At 39.3% G+C, this 20888-nt stretch overlaps 1 protein-coding gene across 1 annotated transcript; it reads right to left on the bottom strand.

Annotated features, from left to right (window-relative positions):
• Positions 1–182: 182 nt before the first annotated feature.
• On the bottom strand, positions 183–20684 carry pgm5 (phosphoglucomutase 5). Its single transcript, XM_014987156.2, has 12 exons — positions 20112–20684; positions 19708–20012; positions 16304–16466; positions 16066–16212; positions 15823–15948; positions 15542–15732; positions 15203–15357; positions 9623–9738; positions 6358–6493; positions 4910–5093; positions 1333–1470; positions 183–590 (listed from the first exon to the last, which is right to left on the bottom strand). The coding sequence occupies exons 2-12, from the start codon at positions 19963–19965 to the stop codon at positions 501–503; spliced, it is 1704 nt and encodes a 567-aa protein (XP_014842642.1). The 5' UTR covers positions 19966–20012; positions 20112–20684; the 3' UTR covers positions 183–500.
• Between the last annotated feature and the right edge of the window lie 204 nt (positions 20685–20888).

Raw genomic sequence — 20888 nt, 5'->3', positions numbered from 1 at the left:
TGTTGATTCATGAGGAAGCTGTAACTTTTCTTTCTCGTTTTGGTAAATAAATTACTTGCAATGTGTAATAATAACAAATGATATGTGCACTGTAAATTAAATGTTCAATATTAGTGAAGTGATAAAGAAAAAATAATAAGCTGACACTAAGCAATATAAAAAAAAATCAAGAAACGTTGATATTCTGTTGTCAGGTTTGTGTTTATTGCTTTTTTAGCTTCCACTGTGTAAGTACTGCATTATTTCAATTTGCTTCATGTTTATCAATAACTGACTTTTTATTGTGAACAAAAATGAACATAGATGTGCAGCTGTGACACTTTTGTCTTTGAGAGACAAATTCCAGCAGAAAAAAAAAAACAAAAAGATTCTCGGGTTAAAAGCTGTTCCAAGCAAAGTGAAGCTGCAGAAATAAGTATAACTTATCAGTGTGGGCATGATAGATGCATATAACATGTGCGTGTGTATGTGAGTGTGTGTCTTCCTCATTTTCTTTTAACTCATGTGATGACGTTTGGGCCGCGCCGTCCTGTCCTCTCATGAATGTTGGAGATCTTCAGGGCGATGGCGATGAGAGGACCCAGCACCACCTGCAGAGAGAATAAAACCCAAAGTAAAAACCATATGGGTAACACTTTATTTGAAGGGGTGTACCTAAGACTGACATGACACTTTCATAAACATGACATAACATCTGTCATGAACCTAAAGGAGTTTTTTGGTAAATAATGACACTTTTAATGCAAAATTGCTCTAAAAGTTGCATTAAAAGTCCATTAAAAGTGACAACTTTGCATTAAATTATCATAATTTACAAAATCATGCAAAGTTGGCACTTTTAATGGACTTTCAATGCAACTTTTAGAGCAACTTTGCATTAAAAGTGTCATTATTTACCGAATGACACTTCATGACAACTGTCATAAACATTCATAAAGACTTTGTTATGTTCATGACAGGTGTTATGCCTTAGTCTTATACACACCCCTTCAAATAAAGTGTTACCAAAATGGGTAGGTAGATCATTGTTTCACTCTGAAATGAATTAAAGAATTTTAACAAATGAATAAATAAATAAAAGAAAAAGAATAGCAAAATAAATAAATAAATGGCAAATTAATCCATGGATGATTTGTTTCTTATTCATGCGTAATTCTTAATCTCTTAATTGTTAATAATGCATTCTCAACAGAAAAGTTCACGATAATGGAGTCAAAACAAAACAAAAAGTTTTAATGAAGACAAAAGCGGTTTGCCCCTGTTCCAGGCGAAAGCAGGAGAAGCGCGCAGGTCCTTCTGCGCGTGTAGCAGATAACACACAACTCCCCCCACCTGAGTCTCTCTGCTGTGTCTCTCAGGGTCTCTCTCAAAGCTCTCAGCATAAATGCGCATGGTGGCACCCGTCCCTCCTCCGCTGCCGCTCATCCGAAACACAAGACGGGAAGAGTCGGTGAAGATAATCCTTAAACCCTAGAATTAAAATAACAATAATTATAACCTTTTCATTACCTTTTTCCAATTCATTTAAAGGAGTCTTTCTGACCATTATCTAGGTAATTTTCTTTGGTTAGCTATGTAATTCAATTTACACAACATATATAATTAAATGCACTTTGACCAGGATTCCATGTGTTTATTTCTACAGTTGAATCCCTGATGTGCATTGAAAGCAAATTTCCACTAGATGTCGCTGTCACCGTGCCGTTTGCTGGGAATGAGTCATTTTAACCATGTTCAGCAATTAAACAGCAATATTTTTAAATGATATGATCCTAAAAAAAAAAAATTCAAATATGATGCCAGATTATTTGGAGCTACTGAACTAACTCCAGTTTTTTTTTCTTTTTTTTTTTTTTTTTTGAGAAAAGAACATCCAGAGGCCCGCAGTTTGTTGTGTTCATCTGTTCAGCAAACAGGATTTTTTTTTAATTTATTTTTTTTTTTTGTGATAGGTTAGTTAACCTTATCCCCTGCATGGTAACATAAACATAATAAGTTTACTTAAAGCATTATATTGAGAGAAAAAAAAAATGGTAAGAACTTTAAAATTTGTTTCCTTGCTGGTAAGTTTAACAATAGAATACCTTTATTTCATCTGTTAGCTTTTCAGAGATTTGTCAACAATATTCCCCACCTCAGGCATCAAAAGGTAACAACAGTTCAATTCAGTTTTATGGATTATTTTTAGAACAAAAGTCACATGGGCTCTCCATGCAGTCAATGACGGGGAGAACATTTTAGACCATTCGCTGATAAACAGAAACCTCTGGAAAACTCCAGTTCCTCACCTTTATCATGACTCTGGACGTTAGGAGGGAAGTGGAAGCAAATGTTAAAAGAGAGTCGGTGATAATGAAAGATGTCCGCCTGTCTTTCTGTATCTGGGAGCGTGCCGGCTCAGCTCTAACAATAGAGCAGCGGTTATCAGCGGGCCGTCAGACTAATGCTTGTTAAAAGCACCATCTGCTGCAGTGCTCAGAGGCTACGTCTTTAAACGACGTGGATTTTTCAAAAGATATTCACACTCCATCAAGATGTTCCACGTTCTGTCATGTTGTAACCACATCTTCCAATGTGTTCGATTAGGATCTTATTGTTTTTTACGGTACAACATTTTCAGAAGTCTCACCCACCTTACCCTGATACTTTAAATAAAATCTGGTGCAACCAACGGTGCATGAAAGCACCCTTCACCAGGCACAAACTTTGTAAATAAAGCCTACTTGTGTGTCATTTAACCTCAGTTTACATCTCAGAGGTTTGTTGGAGGACATTAGCGAACAAGCAGCATCAGAAAGATCAAGGAACGCAGCAGACATCTCAGGGAGAACGTTGTAGAGAAGTCTAAAGCTGGGTTAGGTAGGGGGAAAAAAACTAGCTTTGAACACTTCACAGAGCACTGCTCAGTACATTATCTGAAAATGGAAAGAGTTTGGCATGGAGGCACACATGCCCCAGACAAGGCTGTCCACCCAGTTGACAACTCTAACTAATGCATGCTGTGACTTAAGAGGCAGGGGGAAAAAATCTAGTTGTGGAAAGAAAAGAAAGTCAGAGTGTTCTCTGCTCTTAGTACCCATAAAATTACAATGACTTGCTGAGAGATTATGCAACCTAACTTAAAACATCCAGGTGAACAAATACAAATCAAAGTAAACATAAAAGAAAGAGCCGACCCCCCTAATGCAAATGCCTTCGTCAAAGACAAGTTGATTATACGTTTATCTCGTGAAGAAAAGTGGAGATGAGAACCGAAAAGATGAACACGTCGGTGCCACATTGCACAAAAACAGACAGCTGAATCTAGGGGCTTAAATCCATCCGTTCTCTGTCTGATATGCAGACAATGCCAGATGAATTCAGTAGCCAACAACAGAAATGCTGCCATGCAACTGCAGTGTAAATCCTCCAAGCATTGTCTGGCACATCTCTGTTTGAACGCGTTTGTCTCGGCGCGCCTACTTCCTCCCCCCTCTGCGATGGAGACGCTGCAAGAGAGACGACAGCTGATATAATTTTGTCCTGGGAGGAATGTGAGTCATTAGGGGCTGACTGGGTTGCTGGGGATTTACCATTTCGGGGTGACCGACTAACTAGAGATGAGGCCTGCTGCATCCATCCTGAGATGTGCTTTTGCTTTTGCAACCCTAAACTGAAACGCTCAGAGTGTGTGCATGTATGTGGGTTGACAATATTCTTGGCGGGAGGGACTAAACCTGCTGAAATTGAGATTGAGCAGGCATTAGTTGTTGTAGCATTAGTTTCAAAGAAATACAAAATGATCTCACGTTTGTCTGCGGAATAAGAAAGAGAAAAGTCGATTGTGAAGACTTGAAAGACAGCAAGGGAGTTAAAAGGATTGTGACAGGAAGGTTGCACTAACCAAACGTGTTACCAGCGTGTGTGGAGACCTAAACTGTGTGCTGTGTGTATATAGACGAGTTTATGATTTAAAACTACAGATAAGATGTTCATATCCAAACGAAGCCTCGCAGTGGGTGGTCTGTAGGGCAGGAAGAGGGAGAACAAGGGCAAGTGTGAGACCTTCATGGGCCCATTTAGATTTTTTTTATTGCTTTTTAAACAATTTGTCTTGTTTCTCCAAAACCTTACCAGTATATACACAAACTTCATAAAATGTGGTCGAGTTGTGTATTATGAATGCAATTTTCATTCCACTTTCCACTTTTTATTTTTCTGTTAACATGCATTTTGTATCCCTTTTTAGTGACACCTTCACTGAAAAATGATTTTTGAATGAACGACCTTTGCAACCGGATTTCCGTTTTAATTGTATCAAACAATCACCGATTTTCTTGAGTTTTAAAAACTTTGCATGAAAGAAATGCTCCCAATTCACACTTTAAAGATCATGAAATACCCTAATAAAGCACTTGTTTATTTATTTATTTCATAAGGGGTTAAAAAGTTAGAAAATATATTATTGTTTATTTAAGACGAGAGCAGAAGTTAATAATGGCATTCGCAAAATGCACTTTCTGTGACTGTCTTTAAAAGAGCCTTTGTTGCATCCATTCCAACCACTGATGGGTCAACCTATAACACTGTTTAGATTGTCATGGCAACTGTTAGGGTGGAATATATTAGGCCATATCCAGTGAAAACCAGATGATAAGTGCTAAATTGTTTTCCCCTTTATAAACATAAATATTGCCCCACCTTGTGTAAGGTGGGGCAATATTGTAAGGTTTTATTAAAACCTTAAAGCCTAAGGTTTTAATAAAACATTATTTGTTTTAACAGTTTTGGGAGTTTTTTATTTATTTCATTTTATTTTATTCTTTTGTAGTTTGCAATTATTTACAGTTTATATTTCTTCAGTGCTCAGTTTTATCTCAACTTATTTTTTTCATGTGACATCCCACATCTGGAGCTGTCTCACACTGACCTGGTTCCGAGCAACTGTCCCGTCCACCGGGTCGATGTACTCAAAGTTCTCCGCCTTTTCCACGCTGTAGACGTGATCTCCAACAGCAAACTTCTGACTGCTGAAAGCCTTGTCGGAGATTACTGTCTCCAGATCCCTCATCAGGTAAAAGGCTGCACGTGGGTCCAAGCCTTCATAGTCAAACCTGAAAGTCACAAACAGACAAATGGACACGTATATTCAAACGAGACATTGCTAGGTTCAGAGGGCTGAAAAAACTGAATTCTCAGAGATGATTAATGAGGGTGAATGACTTATATTTTCTCCAAATGCTGACAGATGTTTAAAAAATCATGATCATGGATGGTCCTTATCCTAACTCATTTGTCCTTGCCACTTATGTCTTGTGGGAAATGCTTGTCAGTTTATAAAAACCTTCTGTGGGAATATGCAGTACAAAGCTAGAGCAGCTATCACTGGGAACGCTTTCTGCACAAACTGTCACAGGGGAAAGGGTGAAATAAGGACAAATTACATCCGAGCGAAACCTTGGCCTACTGTACTTATTTAGCTTTGGTGGACTGGTAGAAGAATGGAAAGCATGGTTACTTTTTTTTTTTTTCTTAAAAAAAGGAAATTCATGAAGACATTTTAATGGGCCCTGTCACCTACTATGACCACTACACCATAGTAGTGAGCTTGGCCCAGCAATTCTGTTTTAAGACCGAGATCATGTTATCAAAATAAGACTTTTAGTAGTAAATTTTAAACATCAGCAAACAAGCTTACATTAGCATGCTGCTATGAAAATAGCCTTGCTGAAGTAAGAAAATGACTGACATACTAGGATTATCTGACTAAAAAGTAAACTGTGAGCTAACAGAATTAAGCTATGCTATGTGCTATGCTAATACCAACTAATATCCTTTTACTAAACCCTATATTCCATCATTAGTCTCATCTAACTTAGACAGCATTACCTCTAATATTGTGATTGTAGCATTTGTACTATGACTATAAAATGCTAACATTGCCTACAGCAGCAACTTTAGCATTAGGGCTAACATGTTAACATATGCTTAAAGTAGATTTTATACCATCAGTTACTTAAGATGCTAAAATTAGCTAACTGCAGTAACATTCCAATGTAGTGAACATATTAGATTCTGTAGATCCTTTCTGCACCACCATCCACAACAAACCTGAATATCCTTGGATGTTATGTGCAACATTTAATTTTACTTTAGGATAAATAAAGTATTATTAAATTGAATTCAATGTGAAATCTATACCTAAAATGCTGACTTTAAAATGGATTTGAATTGCAAACATTTACTTGTTAGTTCACAATGCACTGGATTGCTCTCGAGTCATTGCTATAGCCTTCAAAATTTGACTGAAAAGATGAAAACACAACATTATCACTGCATTCAGAAACAGATGACTGAATGTCTTTCAGAGATCATCACCTGCAGAAGTAGTTGCGTCCAAATCTGGCCCAGTGTTCCCTGACAATCTGCTCCACGCCTTGTTTCCTGGCTGCTATGATGGACAACCATGCCAACACTGACCACAGGCCATCTTTCTCACGAATGTGGTCAGAACCTGAGGAAGAAAAGGAAACAGGATATCACATTTCTCGTGAAATTTGTTGTATAGTTTCAGACAAAGCATCGAAAGAGAAACATTTGTCTCCCATAATCTCGATGTTAAGCAAACTATGGAGAATACACCCTAATTAAGATAAATGGCGCTGTTTAAGCAAGAACGCACCTAATGAAACATTGTTGATACAGACTGCATGTGTGAAATTGCAGGGCGCTTGACTACCCAATGCATGGGTGACTTCCATATATGTGAAGAGGTCACTGACAGAAAAAAAAAAAAATATTGAAATTTTTGAGAAAGTCTGAGGTAGATCCATGGTTACTTTTGTAAAACAACGCTAAACCATTTTGTTGACTTAGAACAGGCAGGGTTCATAAACAACCTTCCTGTGTCAGGCCTGCCTGCCTGCAGCTTCTTTCCAATTAAAATCATACGTCTCGTCTGATAAAGCAGAAAGCTGAACGTGGACTTAGTCAAAATGGTGAGGGGCAAAATTACCCACAATCGGTCTCTGTTGGGAGTTACAAAGAGTTGCAAAAGACAACGGCAAACATGCCAACACAAACGAGGTCTGCTGCTTCCACTAGACACAGACATTCACACACACCAAGAAGACGATCACCCCCAAAGTCTCTTTCACAAGAAGGCTTTCGACAGAGACAGCTGCACCATAAAGGTATCTCAAAGGTTAAGAATGTGACAGTAATGCTTCCATGTGAGAGCCAGAAGTGGGAAAAGGACTCCAATGTTTATGGGTGTCTTTCTAAGTTTGCTACATCTGTGAACAGAAAAAAAAAGCATCTTTCTGTCTCTTCTACTTTGTAAATTAGCATATATAGTTATTTTCCTCATCACGGACTGAAAAGATGAGAAGAACTGTTGATCCCTGTGTCCGGCTCCATCAGCGTACAGTTGTTAGGAAACTGACAGTTGTGATTATCTAAGCCCAGCTTTACTGTCTGTCTACCCTTTTGTCTGTCGCTCACTTTCAAAGAGGGTCACCCTGTAAAACAGATTCAAGATCTGTATCGTCAAAGCACAGCTGCACTCATTAATGAGCGCTCGTTGCTGCAGCGATTTTCGTTTTAGCTCAGCTCTGCCCCTTCATCACCTGCTGCTAGATAGCCCTTAAAAGCATGTTAACAACTTTTCTCTAATGTTTTGACGAAAATATTTTTGAACAAACTCCAGCAGATGATTCATTAATAGTTTTGCTTCTTCTTTTTTTTTTTTATCTTAAGATCAAAGGCCTGGATAATGAGAATCCCAGAGCACACACAGCAACGTTGCAGTTCATTCTAGTGAAGAGCGGGAGCGGTGCACAGCTCTAATGATTTACTCTGCAGGGCTCTCTCGAAGCTTTTTGCCTTACAAGGACAGACAACGAGTGAGCTCCCAAAGTCCTCTGGGCTCTCAAACCCTCCGTTTACTCTCCTCTCATCTCGGTCGACACTTCTTCGGTTCAGACTCGGCCACCGTCTGTTTTCTTCTCTCGCATTCTCACCTCTTAGAATCCTTCTGCTCATACCGCCCGGTTTTACTCTTTGATCCGTCAAGTCGAGTCGACCAGAAAAAGACAAAATAGAAACGTACCCTAGTGGGTCAGATTTAAAAATGACAAAAGATCAACAGCAGCAACTAAAGCGCACGATGTGCAGAGTTTGAATTGTTAAAATATAAGTTTGAGTTAAAATGATTTCTGGCGTCTACAGTGTGTTAGCGTGCCTCTGAATTTGCATTTACTAAAAAACATTTCCCGTGGGGGCTTGTCGGCATGTTGCGGTGATTCACGAAGCCCCTGTCTCCTTTTATAGCAGAGGAATGAGGATTATTTACACATGCGGTCAGGGTCACAGCCTTATCATCTATTAGAGTGCTCTGACTAGGGCTGAGGGCGACCAGGATGCACTGCTTACAACTCTAGACCTGAAATAGACCGAAAGAGAAGCAAAGCTGCGACACTTAGGCTGACATATGATCACTTGCCCGTTTGGCTGTTCCTGCACTGATAATTAGATCCCATACAGCGCTTTGCAAAAGTGTTCATATACGTACCGTGAACATTTGCACATTTTTCCCAATATACAAACACAAATGTCAATGTATTTTTCAGCGCTTATGTGGTAGAAGAACACAAAGAAGAAAAGAACTGCGAAGTGTAGGGAGCATGCTTTTCAAATATTTGCATAGATACAAATCTGAAAAGTGTGGCAAAAAACCTGACTTATAGAGTCAAGAGAAAAGCTCCTGCTTAAATGAAGCCAGTAAAGTCTCTTCTGAAATATATTTAAAAAATGCAACGGACAGAGGAATGGTGGAAGATGATCCGATTGGAGAAGACAAGAATTCAGCCATCTGGCTGACGGCAGTTATACAGTTTGATGGGAAACTAAGCTTTGGATCCAAATGTATTGACAGGATTATTAGTTATTGCATTCAAAAAAGTCTACATGACTGGAAAGAAAAAGAAGAAGAATTGAAAAAAAAAGCCATTTCATTGTCTTTTTTTCAGTATTTGCCACAAGCCATCTAGAGAAGATAGCATGCACAAAGGAGAAACAGGTGAAACAAAAATTAGAAATATTGTCCTCGAAGCAAACAGTGGAAAACAAACACTTCTGGAGTCTAATCCTGTGCTGGACTCTTGGGCTATTGGTTCTTCTGTAATATAAAGCCGGAAAAAAGATTTTAAAAGACCTTCAGAAAACCTACCAAACTCTTGATCAAAAACTTAGAAACTTTACAAGGAAGTTTATGTCCATAGATGAAAAACATATCAGATTAAAAGAGGTTGAAGACTTCTGCACAAGTACATCTGGAGTAAAGTAAAAACAACTCTGTAGAAGCTGGTCAGTGCAGTACTCCAAATGTAGGATTGTTTTTAAGGCACCTTGACAACAGTTGATCCACTAGGGAACGGGGTGAGGGGAATTTCTCAGGCCCAAAACCTCACAAATCCTCCACGTCAGTCCACAGATTTGCATCTATGATTCGTTCTTTCCTGTCCAACAGTCCGGTTCTGCTTTTGTTTTTATTATTTTAACTGCACAAGACATTTTAGCAATCGCAAATCTCTCTTTATGAGCCTTTTATGTTCGGAGTGTGTCCTTGTGTGCTAGATCGTACCAGTTCCAAAGCTCTCCTCCCCACATAGGGAACAGCGCCCAGAATCCATCAGGTTCCCAAAGTACCTCCAGCCTGTGGGAGTCTCATAAAGGGCCAGCTTCATGGCTTTGGCTACCCTACAAACAGCACAGAAGAGAGGGAGAGAGGGAGAGAGAGAGAAGCAAAAACAAAGTTTGTACCTTTGCTTTTATCAGATCAGAAGGGTGAGCCTGCAAGCAAATCCTCTGACCTTTCAAATAAAGCAAACCAAATGCTGCATGACAGCAGCTATCTGCCAACAGTTCATCCAATAACTTAATAAGGCAAAACACTGCAGGAACAAAATGAGTCAACCTTTCACTCTATGTGCTCTGAACACAGGCCATGTAGTCTCCAAAGAACAGGAGAAAAGAGGGATTACGAGCCGGCATGTTTATACATCTTATAATGGGGTCATTATAAGAGTGAGCTGTGTGTTTGTATGCGTGAGTGTGTGTATGTCAAATATGTGCGAAAAGAAAGGCAAAAGGAGAATCAGGGGCTTTTCCCATAGCAAACCGCTTTTCCTATGAAAGTTTTTTTTTTCTGTAAGAAGAAAATAACAAATTTCTGGGATTAATTTTCCCAATTACAAAATTGAAGTCAAATAAAAATTCAGAGTTGATCAAGTTTCAAAAGTGCCAGAATTCAGTAAATAAATAAAATGCTAATTAGATAATTATGCGTGGTTGTTTAAATAAAAATGAAATACCAGTGCACAAAAATAAAGTCAGGGGAAGCAAAGAAATATAAGAAGATATTTAAAAAAGAAGCTTTAATTTTCATGACATGTATGTGGTTCTTTCGGGATGTGAGAGAGAGAGAGAGAGAGAGAGAGAGAGAGAGAGAGAGAGAGAGAGAGAGAGAGAGAGCAACACTTCAAGCAGAAAACAAGAAGGCAAAATGAAATATAACAAAGTTTGGCTACAGTAGGAATAATAAAGTACAATGTTATCATCGACACTACTTGTTGCTACCCACACACCATCGATGCGTTCTCTGTGATCACAGCAGAATATGCCTACTCCAAGATTTCCTGAAGCAATATTCAAACCAGCAAAACAGATGTTTCAACCAAACGGGCAAAAATGTGGACATGTCGATCCTTGAAAACCCACTGTACCATGTCTGAATGTGGGTGGCTTTGTAGGGTTTTTAAGTGGTGGTGAAAACATCTGCATAATAATCTCAGACGTAAATAAATCCCTGCAGTGTTCGGTGCAGTTGTTTACAAGTTAGAAGGGATGAATTACCAAATATGAGTAAACCAGCTTGATCTCCCTCTGGGGATGCAAGCACTGGAACGGAAAGCCTGGCATTCCTTAAAAGAAAACAAACAGGCCCCTCTGATGAGCCTCTGCCGTTTTAAATAGCACGTCCACCGGCCAAAATAAGCCAAGAGTCTGAATGCAGGAGGGTCGGCTTTCAAGCTAAATTACAGACAACAACAACAAAAAAAAGTGTGAAAATCAGTTCACTTTTGCCCTGATAACTGCATCGATTGACTGAGAAAAAAAAAGTCCAGGACATAAACAGCTCACAGTTAAAGTAACTCCACACTCCGTTTGAGCAGCTGATTAGTGAAGGCAGAGCTCTTTATTTTGCAGCTTGTTTCTTATCTTATCACACATTTCCAGAAGCATTTTCAGGGTTGTCTGTACCTCTTATGTCGCTCTGGTTTCAACAGTGGCTTGATTATATTGTCCTGCTGCATGACCCCAAAATCAGGAACCTTCGAGTCAAGTGAGCCTTTGGGGCAGGGCGGGGTGGGGCGGGGTATATCTGCTGTATACCACCTTGAGCGTATTTGACAAACACACCATGCTATTTTAGTCGAGTAAACAATGTTTGCCAAAGAGGAACAGTAGAAGGTTTCTATTTACATATTCAATCCTCTGGTGCCATTTTGAAACTAGCTTCCCACAATAGCAAATGATGTGCTATGAGATAAGTGTCAGACGTGATTTTGTTTGCAGTGGTTGCCAAAAGTGCACATGCATCTTTTAAAATTCACAGATTGATTTTTGCGATATAGAAAAAGAGACCCGGTTAAATATTTTCAAATGCAAAGAAAAGAAAAATTGGTTACAAGGAAAATGCTAAAATATATATATATTTTTAAATCAACTAGGGTGCATAATCATGCACAATCTTAAATAATATTTTGTCACCCTGCAGATCTGCTGTCAGATATAGTTCTTGATCTCAGGCTTACACCATTTCAAAACTGTATTTTTTTGTGGTCATCTTATTGCTTTATTTACAAAATAATAATAATAATAATGCCTGGTCACACTGTAGAGTTGAAGACTAAAATAAATCAAAGGTTTAGGGCCAGATCTGGCAGGAAATCAAAAACTATTCTTCAATTTTAACCAAAACAGTGGTACTTCCATCACGATGCTGCTAACCCATTTTTCACTGTGTTCATGTTATTCCTTTGCAGACGTACAATGTTGCTTTTTGTGCCGACAATAATATTTTAGAATTATGCCCAAAAGTTAAAGTTTGATTCAATCAGACGGTAACTGAATCATGGCTTTGGGAGATTTTCAGTAAGGCCTGGATGCTTTCTTTATAAGAAAAGTGTTTTATTTTACAGCCCCACTTCATGGGCCAGATATCTGAACATCTGCTTGTTGTCACATGCAGAGAAGCTGCATTATCAGGACGTTTCTGCAGCTCCTGTGTCTTGTCTTTTAATCAATTCTAAAGGAATGTCCAGCTTAAGACAGTATTGCACACACTGCTGTTGACAAACAAAACAAGGAAACATCTTCAAGTTTTCAATGCTTTCAAGAGTTCGTAATACAGAGCACTCTAAGAACACTGCTGGAAGAGAAGCAGGCCCGCAGCATCACACATTTATCACCATACGGTGGACATGAGGGGCTTTTTAAATGACAAACCAACAGGGAGTGTTCGTAGCAGAACACTTTACCGGTCAAATCGGATAAAAGTTCCTGGTTCCTGGAATAGTCTCAGTGGCTCTTAACAAACTCCATGAGTATGTTTTTAATGATAAAGCCACTGCAAACAACCAAATTGCATGTAGGTAATTCAATTTAATTTAATTTAATAATGCGAGCTGGAAATTGGAAAAGGGCTGTTAAAGTCTAAGTAATTGTCTCTACTTTTGCTGCAGTTCTCCTCCAGCAGGCTTGAGAAAGATTTTGTTCCCTCCTTTACCATCCTCATCCAGCCCAGAGAGCATTGGTTAAAACAAATGAGCCTCTGTCTCATGTCATATTCATACTCTGAGAAAACAGAAAGACATGGATTACCAATTATAAGGTCCTAGAAAGTCTGATCAACAAACACATATACAACAGCATATACATTCTAAAAATCTCTTCAATTACATTTATTTGGGTTGTTGAGGGCTCCAGTGATTTTCCTGAACACAAGATTCCCCTCCTTCTCCTCCCACTCCAAAAATTGAACTAACATGTGCAGAGTTAGATCTTGCAATTATAACAAAAGTTGGATGGATTTTAAGTGTGCGATTAAATCAGAAAGTGAATGAAAAATACTTTTTTTTTTCCTCATAAGTTAAACCTGATCTACTTGTTAACTGTTTTCTCTTAAGAGCCAGCTTGTTGACAAACAAACTCATAAAATACCACCAATAACGAAGCGAGTGCAATAAAGCACTGCTTGGACTTAAACCTCACAATGTCACCCAATCAAAAGCTGCTGCAAAACATGAGCACTTTTTGAGCTTGATGTGAAACATGTGCCTCAACAAAAACTGGCACTAAAGCTCTGGTCCTGTCGGCTGTTGAGCTGATGGACCACGGGGTCAGGAGCAGGGAGAAGGGGGGGGAAGTGACCCATAGCTGGAACACCACAATGGTAATAAAAAAAACCCTTAATTTATGAGGTGAAAGTTAGGAGGATGCAATCGCTTTTTCTGTTGTTCCTTCATTCTATATGCTCAGGATGTTTTCCTTTGACACCCAAAATGGTTATTTTTAAGGATTGCTATGAAAGAAATTATAAATATTTTTTAAATTAAAAAAAAAAAATTGTGGTAATCCATTGTTAATTTCATTTCTTATAAAACCAAAGCAGTAAATTCACATGCCAGTGACTCAGTCCTCTTCCATCCCTACATTCTTGAAGTCAGCAGACGTTTCCTTTAAGATGTATATACTGCTGTCCTCTCCTCCATGTCTGCGTCAGCTGTTTCTTTTTTCAGTTTGTGTCAAAAATGGCAAAAAGAAAAAACAAAACAAAAAAACTCAGGCAGCACAATCATAGTCAGTCATCCCCGTAGGGGTTAATATAGTTGGTAAAAACATGTCACCTTTTCAGCTGATAAATTCCTTACATTTCTTGAATATGACTGTACATTTTTCAAAACACAAACAATTGCACACAGGTTTTGCAACACGGTTACGTTTCTACAACACTGTGCTTGACTAGCCAGAAACACAGAGCAGGGGAGGCTGGTGGGGGGGGAAATCTCAGTCGAAACTCCCAGAGACACCATCCTAAAAAGGCTCACACTTGGGTCGACTCCAACATCGCACACACCACACCACCAGGCATTTCAACACTTCCTGGAGTTTGTCAGAGACATGCAAACTTTTCCCTGAGTGTTACATTAGGAACATGAGAGGTAGCAGTGCAACTGAGAGCTGAGCAAAGTGAGTGTTGCAAGTGCAGTGAGCATAAAACTATAGGTGTGTGCTGCTTTACGAGAGCACAGTGCAGAGGAAGGTCAATTATTCTAACGGACATTTCTCTTTTTGAAGGACACAAGAAGTTGCATAAATGCATCGCAAGGATGAGAAAATGGGGCCACATTTTTCTTTTACTCACTTTTGTCTCCTTCTTATTCAGCACAACAAAGACTTTCTCTAAAGCCACCCCGAAGCTTTGAAAGGTCAAATTTTAAATAAATGCATAGCTTTACAGGTATCTCATTAAATATGAAGGTCCACCAAACACATAAGGACAAGATCAAATATGGTCTTGCCGACAGGGACGGGGCGTTTGTCTTAAAGCAGGGCATGATTTAAAGTTCTTGTTAAAAATTCTCAGTAAGCGTTGAGGTTTTTATCTGCATTTAATTACAGAACATTGGCCACTCATCACAGACTAAGGTTTTCTTGTAGAGTTTGCAATCAGTAAATTAGATTTCAACTAATCTCGTTAGAAACACTGTTTTGTGAATATATTTATAGGTCTGACTGTCTGACTTGTATCCCTTCTGATTAGTTAACTCTTTAACAACCTGTTTTCTGCAGGCAGCACTCAGAGGAGAGCTCCTCTGGGACTTCTCCAGCTGAGAGAAACATTAATGGGGATAACTTTAGCTTCGTCGCAGGCGTTCACTCAGCACTCTTTGCTCGACTCTTGTTTTAAATGACAGGAGGTATTTATGGACAGAAATCAAATCAAGGGTGTGTAGGAGAAGGATTTTTATGTGGTCTCAACATGGGGAATATCTCTTTTTTCAGATTTCGAGCTCCTCAAGAGTTATTGTAAAAAAAAAAAAGTCATCGTATCCTCAGACGACTCCTTCCTTAGTGTGGGTTTGTGTGCTTGCTGTACCTGTCGAGGGCTGCGCTGGTGGCCATACTCCTAGCAAAGCCTCTGGCGCCGTGTTGTCGGAAGTAAGGGATGGTGGAGAGGTTCGCAGCTATGACTGCAACCGAGTCCGAAGGGTTCACAAAGAAGCCGTTTTCTCCGAGGATCATGTACCGGTCCTGGTACGGACGCATCATGCAGGAAATCAGGAGTCACATTTAGATAATACATATTGTCTTTTAGACCTGGAGGCAATGTGAAAGTGATTCTTGTCTCTGACCTAAAATAGTTAAGTCTGATCACTAAGAGACCCGCAGCTGATTTAGAAGCCAACAAGTCGGAGTGTTGATATGAACACCTTACCCCATCTGCGTCAAACGCCGCTCCAAATCCAAACTCGCCCCCTTTCATAGCATCTACCAGAGAGGTGGCGTAGGTCAGGTTAGGCTCCGGTGGTCGACCACCAAAGTCCTCCAGGGGGACGCAGTTGACCGCAGAATTGGCCGGTGCCCCAAGCTCGTCACACAGAATCCTTCTTACATAGGGACCCATCACTATGCCGACCAACAGAGGGAATATGTGAAGCAAGTAGTGAAATTAACTCGATTTGTTCTAAAGTTTATTACACTGGGTGCCAAACTCACCTCCATTCATGGCATCTATGTGTATCTTCAGCTGATCTGGTCCTGTGAGGAGACTTTTAATGGCAGAGAAGTCAAAGATGTTTCGCAGCATTTGTAGGTAGACTTCAACTGAGTCTACGATCTCCACTGTAAAGACAGAGGAAACTATGTAGGACTGTGCAGCATTGATTTCTGAAGTATCTCAAATATATATTATCGCACGTAGAGGAATATATATTTGCACATCATGCATGAGCTTTGTACCTCTAAAAGGTTTGAACTTGTTCTCAAGATCAAACTCTTGCCTTCCAACCCTTGAGAGGTCAATGCGCAGATCTGGGCAGATGGCGTACTCCTCCAGAGTCCGGCTCACCTGAGAGATTCTCTCCATCACCGTGTCAGTAGACGGGCCTTCCAGGCAAAAATTTGTATTCAACTTAACACCCAAAAACCAATTGTTTTCAACTACTTCTGATGTCCAAAACAAATGCAAAGTCTTCACCTCCGTTAGCCACGTTGAACTTAATTCCAAAGTCTCCGCCGGGACCTCCGGGGTTGTGGCTCGCTGTGAGGATAATTCCACCAATTGCCTTGATTTTCCTTATGATGCATGACACAGCAGGAGTGGAAAGAAGGCCATTGAGACCGATTACCAGACGACCGATCTGAATGGAACAGAGGGCCGTCAGAAAAAAAAACACATCTGAATTTTACTTGTCAGATAAATCACCTTGAAAACCGTTCATCCCCTTGAACGCTTCCAGATTTTGTTGCGCTACAATCTCAAACTTCATTGTATTTTGGAGGGATTTTATGAGATAGACACCAAAGTGGTCCATAGTTGTGCAGTGGAATGAAAAGAACACAGAAATTATAAGTATGTATTTTCAATGAGGTTTATTATTATTATTATTATTATTATTATTATTATTATTATTATTATTATTATTATTATTATTATTATTATTGATGTGAAATAAAAGAAAATGAAGATAGAAATGTGGGAGGCAAGGGAGGAGCGTGGAAGTTTTTTTTTTATAACATTAATATTTCTAGACATTTTTTGTTGAGATTTTACAAAGACCACCACAAATTTATGCATAAATAGGAAGCAGAAGGAAAATGAAACGTAGTTTCAAACTTTTTTTTTTTTTTTTTTTTTTTACAAATAACAAAAATAAATGTGGTTTCCGTGATTAATACCCACCACCATGCATCATAGTAGGATGGTGTATCCAGGGTGGACGGACAGTGGTAGTTTTTTAACAAAACATTTGACTTTGCATGCCTTTGACCAGAACACTCCTCCTCATAGTTGCTGTGTGCTGTGTCCTCTTCATCACTTGTGACAAACCATGACCAGTTTTCTTTCAACAACTGCTTTCTTCCTGCTGCTCTTCCATGAGATTCATCCACCAAAATTGTGGATCTCTTTACTTCCTCCAGAGTTCCTACGGTCCTTGTGGCCGCTTCTCTGGTTAATGCTCTCCTTGACCAACATGTCAGTTCAGGCTGTTGCTAAAGTCTTGATAAGTGACGGATCAAACACAAATCAATTTTTCAGAACTTTACCCCAGACCTGTCTGCTGATGATACCATTTCTTAACTCATGCTCTCTGACAAACCTCTAAAGTCTTTGGTTTTATCTCTTTCTCTCCACTTCCCACTTACGAGCTACTTTGTTGGTCTGTCACTAAAAATACAACAAAAGTTTTGCAGTTGCAACATGACAACATTTGAAAAAGCTCATGTTAAGAAGGCACTCTATAGTATATATTTGCATAAAAATCTCTAGTTTTGACCCAAAAAGGTTTAAAAGAAAGAGTTCCCAAAATATTGTATCAGTTTACAGGGACTAATTTACTGTTAGCTTTATCAAGTAAACGATCTCCACCCAAGTGGGTGCAAAAATATCAAGGCCACACTCTCTATTTATACTTTGCATGCTACTTATAAAGTGCTAATACCTACATCCTGCACATCGGCCGCTCTAAATAAGAGTTCCCTCAACACAAAGGAATTCATCCTCCTAAGAAAAAAAAATTTTTTTTATAAAGGATAGCTTGGGGTAGTGAAAATCTGAATTGGTGTGAACTCAGCTATGAGTGTAAATTAAAAGGAGATGGAAGGCCTGGGTTTGTGTGCCAAGTGTTGATGCTTTATAGTTGGGTCTTTTCCACACACTGTGACAGGGGTATCCCCAGTGTGTACAGTTCTGCTGTGGAGAGGTGTAACAGTGCTGCGGGGGCGAGCTGCTGGTGTGGCCGAACGTAGGCAGGAAAAGGAGCAGGATGGATGGAAGTGCTGATAAGGCTGACATCAGGAGACATTTGGCCAGGGTCAGCAGAAACATAAGGACCGATGTCAACAAAAAATTATATTCCCTTTGGCTCTTTTTTTCCTTTGGAAGTAGTCCAAGGTAAACTTCTCACAGCACAGAATTTTGGAAGCAACTCGGGGAGTTTCCTCTGAGTTTTCTTAATCTCTCGTCATATTTTTTGTAATCAACAGCTGACATTATTATTACAAGTTTCTTCTTGTTCTGTAAGTGTTCTCTAGGAAACCTCAGAGACCTTCACACAATAGCTGTATTTACAGTGAAATTTACCAGATGAGGACTCCGTTGAACAATTAAGGTAATTTTTTACTACAATTTCTTGAGCTAGATTTTATTTGCGTCATCTAATCCGAGTCTGAGGGCAGACCAGAGTCCAAGTTGTAGTTCAGGAGGATTATGATGAAGCATATTTAATTAATAATAATAATAATAATAATAATAATAATAATAATAATAATAATAATAATAATAATAATAATAATAATAATAATAATAATAATAAACAATCTACAATCACTTGGGGGGGAACACACAAGGAGTCAGGTCACCAGACCAACAAAGGGAAACCAAAACAACAGGGCAAAAGTAAGAACCCAGCAGTGTGTGAAGGAGAATAAGGAGGTTAAATACTGAGGAACATGATTACTAGATAAAGAAAAGACTGGAAACAGAATGAGGATGTGAGGAGAGGGAGATTGAGGAAAGGACGTAAATGAACATGAAGAGAGTAGAGAAGAGAAAAAAATAAACCAAGGGAGAAACACTGAGCAAAAGAAAAGGCAAGAATGAAACTAAGTGATCAAAAGTGGAAACAGAAACAAACCCAAAAAACTCAAACACAAGATCACGACAGTTTGGGATTATCAGAGTAAATATATGTCACAGTTTGTTTTTTTTTTGTTTGTTTTTTATTTTATTTTTTTTTCTATTTGAAAAATAATTTTCCTTCCACCTCACAAATATTCACTACTTTGTATTGTTTCCCCCTTCACATTCCTTAACGAACACAACGTTTATTATAAATAGGGTCACTAAATGTCAACCAACCAACTGTGACACAATGTGGGACATGTGCTGAAAGGTGGTGTGAAAATTTATGTTTCCAGCCTAAAAATAAACACAACCAACAAGGCCATAAGCATCACAGATTAGTCCTTTAACATTAAAACCCACAGCCCTATAATCTCCATACTTTTAGTGTAGCGATTGTTTTTCATAGCATTTTAAAAAAAAAATATTATTCTACTTTATATTTTCTAATTAATTTTAAAGCTTTGTGGGGGATTTCATTGGTTGTGTTTCCAGGATTGTGTGAAAGATTTTTCTTTTTTCTAAAGGTTGGCCTTTGGGCGTTGGAGACTTCCCTGCTTTATTCATTTATTGGATATTAGCCAGATATTAGAACACACTTATTCTTATGTGCTGCTTAAAAAAAGAAAAAAAAAAACAACAAAAAAAAAACACACAGAGCCTAGGTGGGACATAGTTTGAACTTTGGACCAAATGACTTAAGTACTGCACACCCAAATGATGTATAATATTTAGTGAACTTCTCCAGCCCTCCTTACCCCATTGGCAGCTGCCATCTGCACTATCACCTCGATGGCAGCCCGGCTGAAGTAGCGGCCGTCGCTGCCCACCACCATGGTGCAGCCCTGTCTGTCCCGCAGGTCGATGGAGGACAGGAGGCTCTGGATGTAGTTCTGCAGGTAGTTCTTCTTCCCCTCAAACACGGCAGTCTTCCTCCGCAGCCCGTTGGTCCCGGGCCGCTGGTCCTCAAAGGGGGCGGTTTGGACCGTCACCACCGGGATGGGGCTCGTCTCCATCCTCCGTCTTGTTTTCTATCGCGACCCAGCGGGGTTGCAGCAGGCAGCTGGGAATAACCGATCACGAAGTAAAAAAAAAAAAAAAAAGGAAAAGAAAATTAAAGTTGGAAAACAAAAAAAATTGTGGAGTCAAGGCGGCTGCTTACAGCTGAGGAGGAGACCGAAAAAGTTTATTTTCACCGTGACAACTTAAGCCAAGAGAGGAGCATCCCTCTATCCTGACTGAGTCCAACAGCAAAACCTCCGCTCAGCTGTTAGACTGCTCCCTCTTTTCCTAATAAGAATGAACAACTGACGACAAGAGGAGAGGAAAAAATCAGGGAGGGACTGAGCTTTCAGTGTTACAATCAGCTGAGCCTCACGCCAAAAATAGACATCTGACCGAAGGGAGTAGAGGAATTGTGGTGGGGCCCGGAGTGCAACCGGACACTACATCTGTGTCTTGTACTGTCCTGCCACCCCGGTGAAAAAACACACTGAAAAAAACAAAACAAAAAAAAAAACAAGTGGTTAGACTTTAAAGAAAAAGAAGAAGAAGAAGAAGAAGAGTGTCACGTTTTGATTAGGGTGGTGAGGCTCTCCACTCAGGATGGCACTGCCTAGGGGCCTCAAAAAACAAGAAATTAAAAATCATCAAGTTTTTTTGCACTAAAATGAGTCTTCTATAGATTATTTGCATGTCCAGGCAGTGCGAATGGGCACCTATAGAATGATATTGTTATTCACCTCAGGTGACCAACGGCCATGAAGTTGGTATCTAATTTCCAGCTTGAAATTTCAGCCTATTTTAAAGGCTTCCTTCTGTATGGAGAGAAACTGCAGTTATTTTAAAAAAAAATGTATACTGGTCATACCTGGTCATCTCACTCAACTCAAACAGTCTTTAAAGCACTATTTGAGATTTTGTAGCCTTATATTATATT

This window comes from Poecilia mexicana, unplaced genomic scaffold (assembly GCF_051168715.1).
Source record: "Poecilia mexicana isolate PSO_F unplaced genomic scaffold, ASM5116871v1 scaffold_9, whole genome shotgun sequence".
NCBI lineage: Eukaryota > Metazoa > Chordata > Actinopteri > Cyprinodontiformes > Poeciliidae > Poecilia > Poecilia mexicana.
The sequence above is the reverse complement of the archived record's forward strand: the minus strand, read 5'-3'. Positions and strand labels throughout refer to the sequence as shown.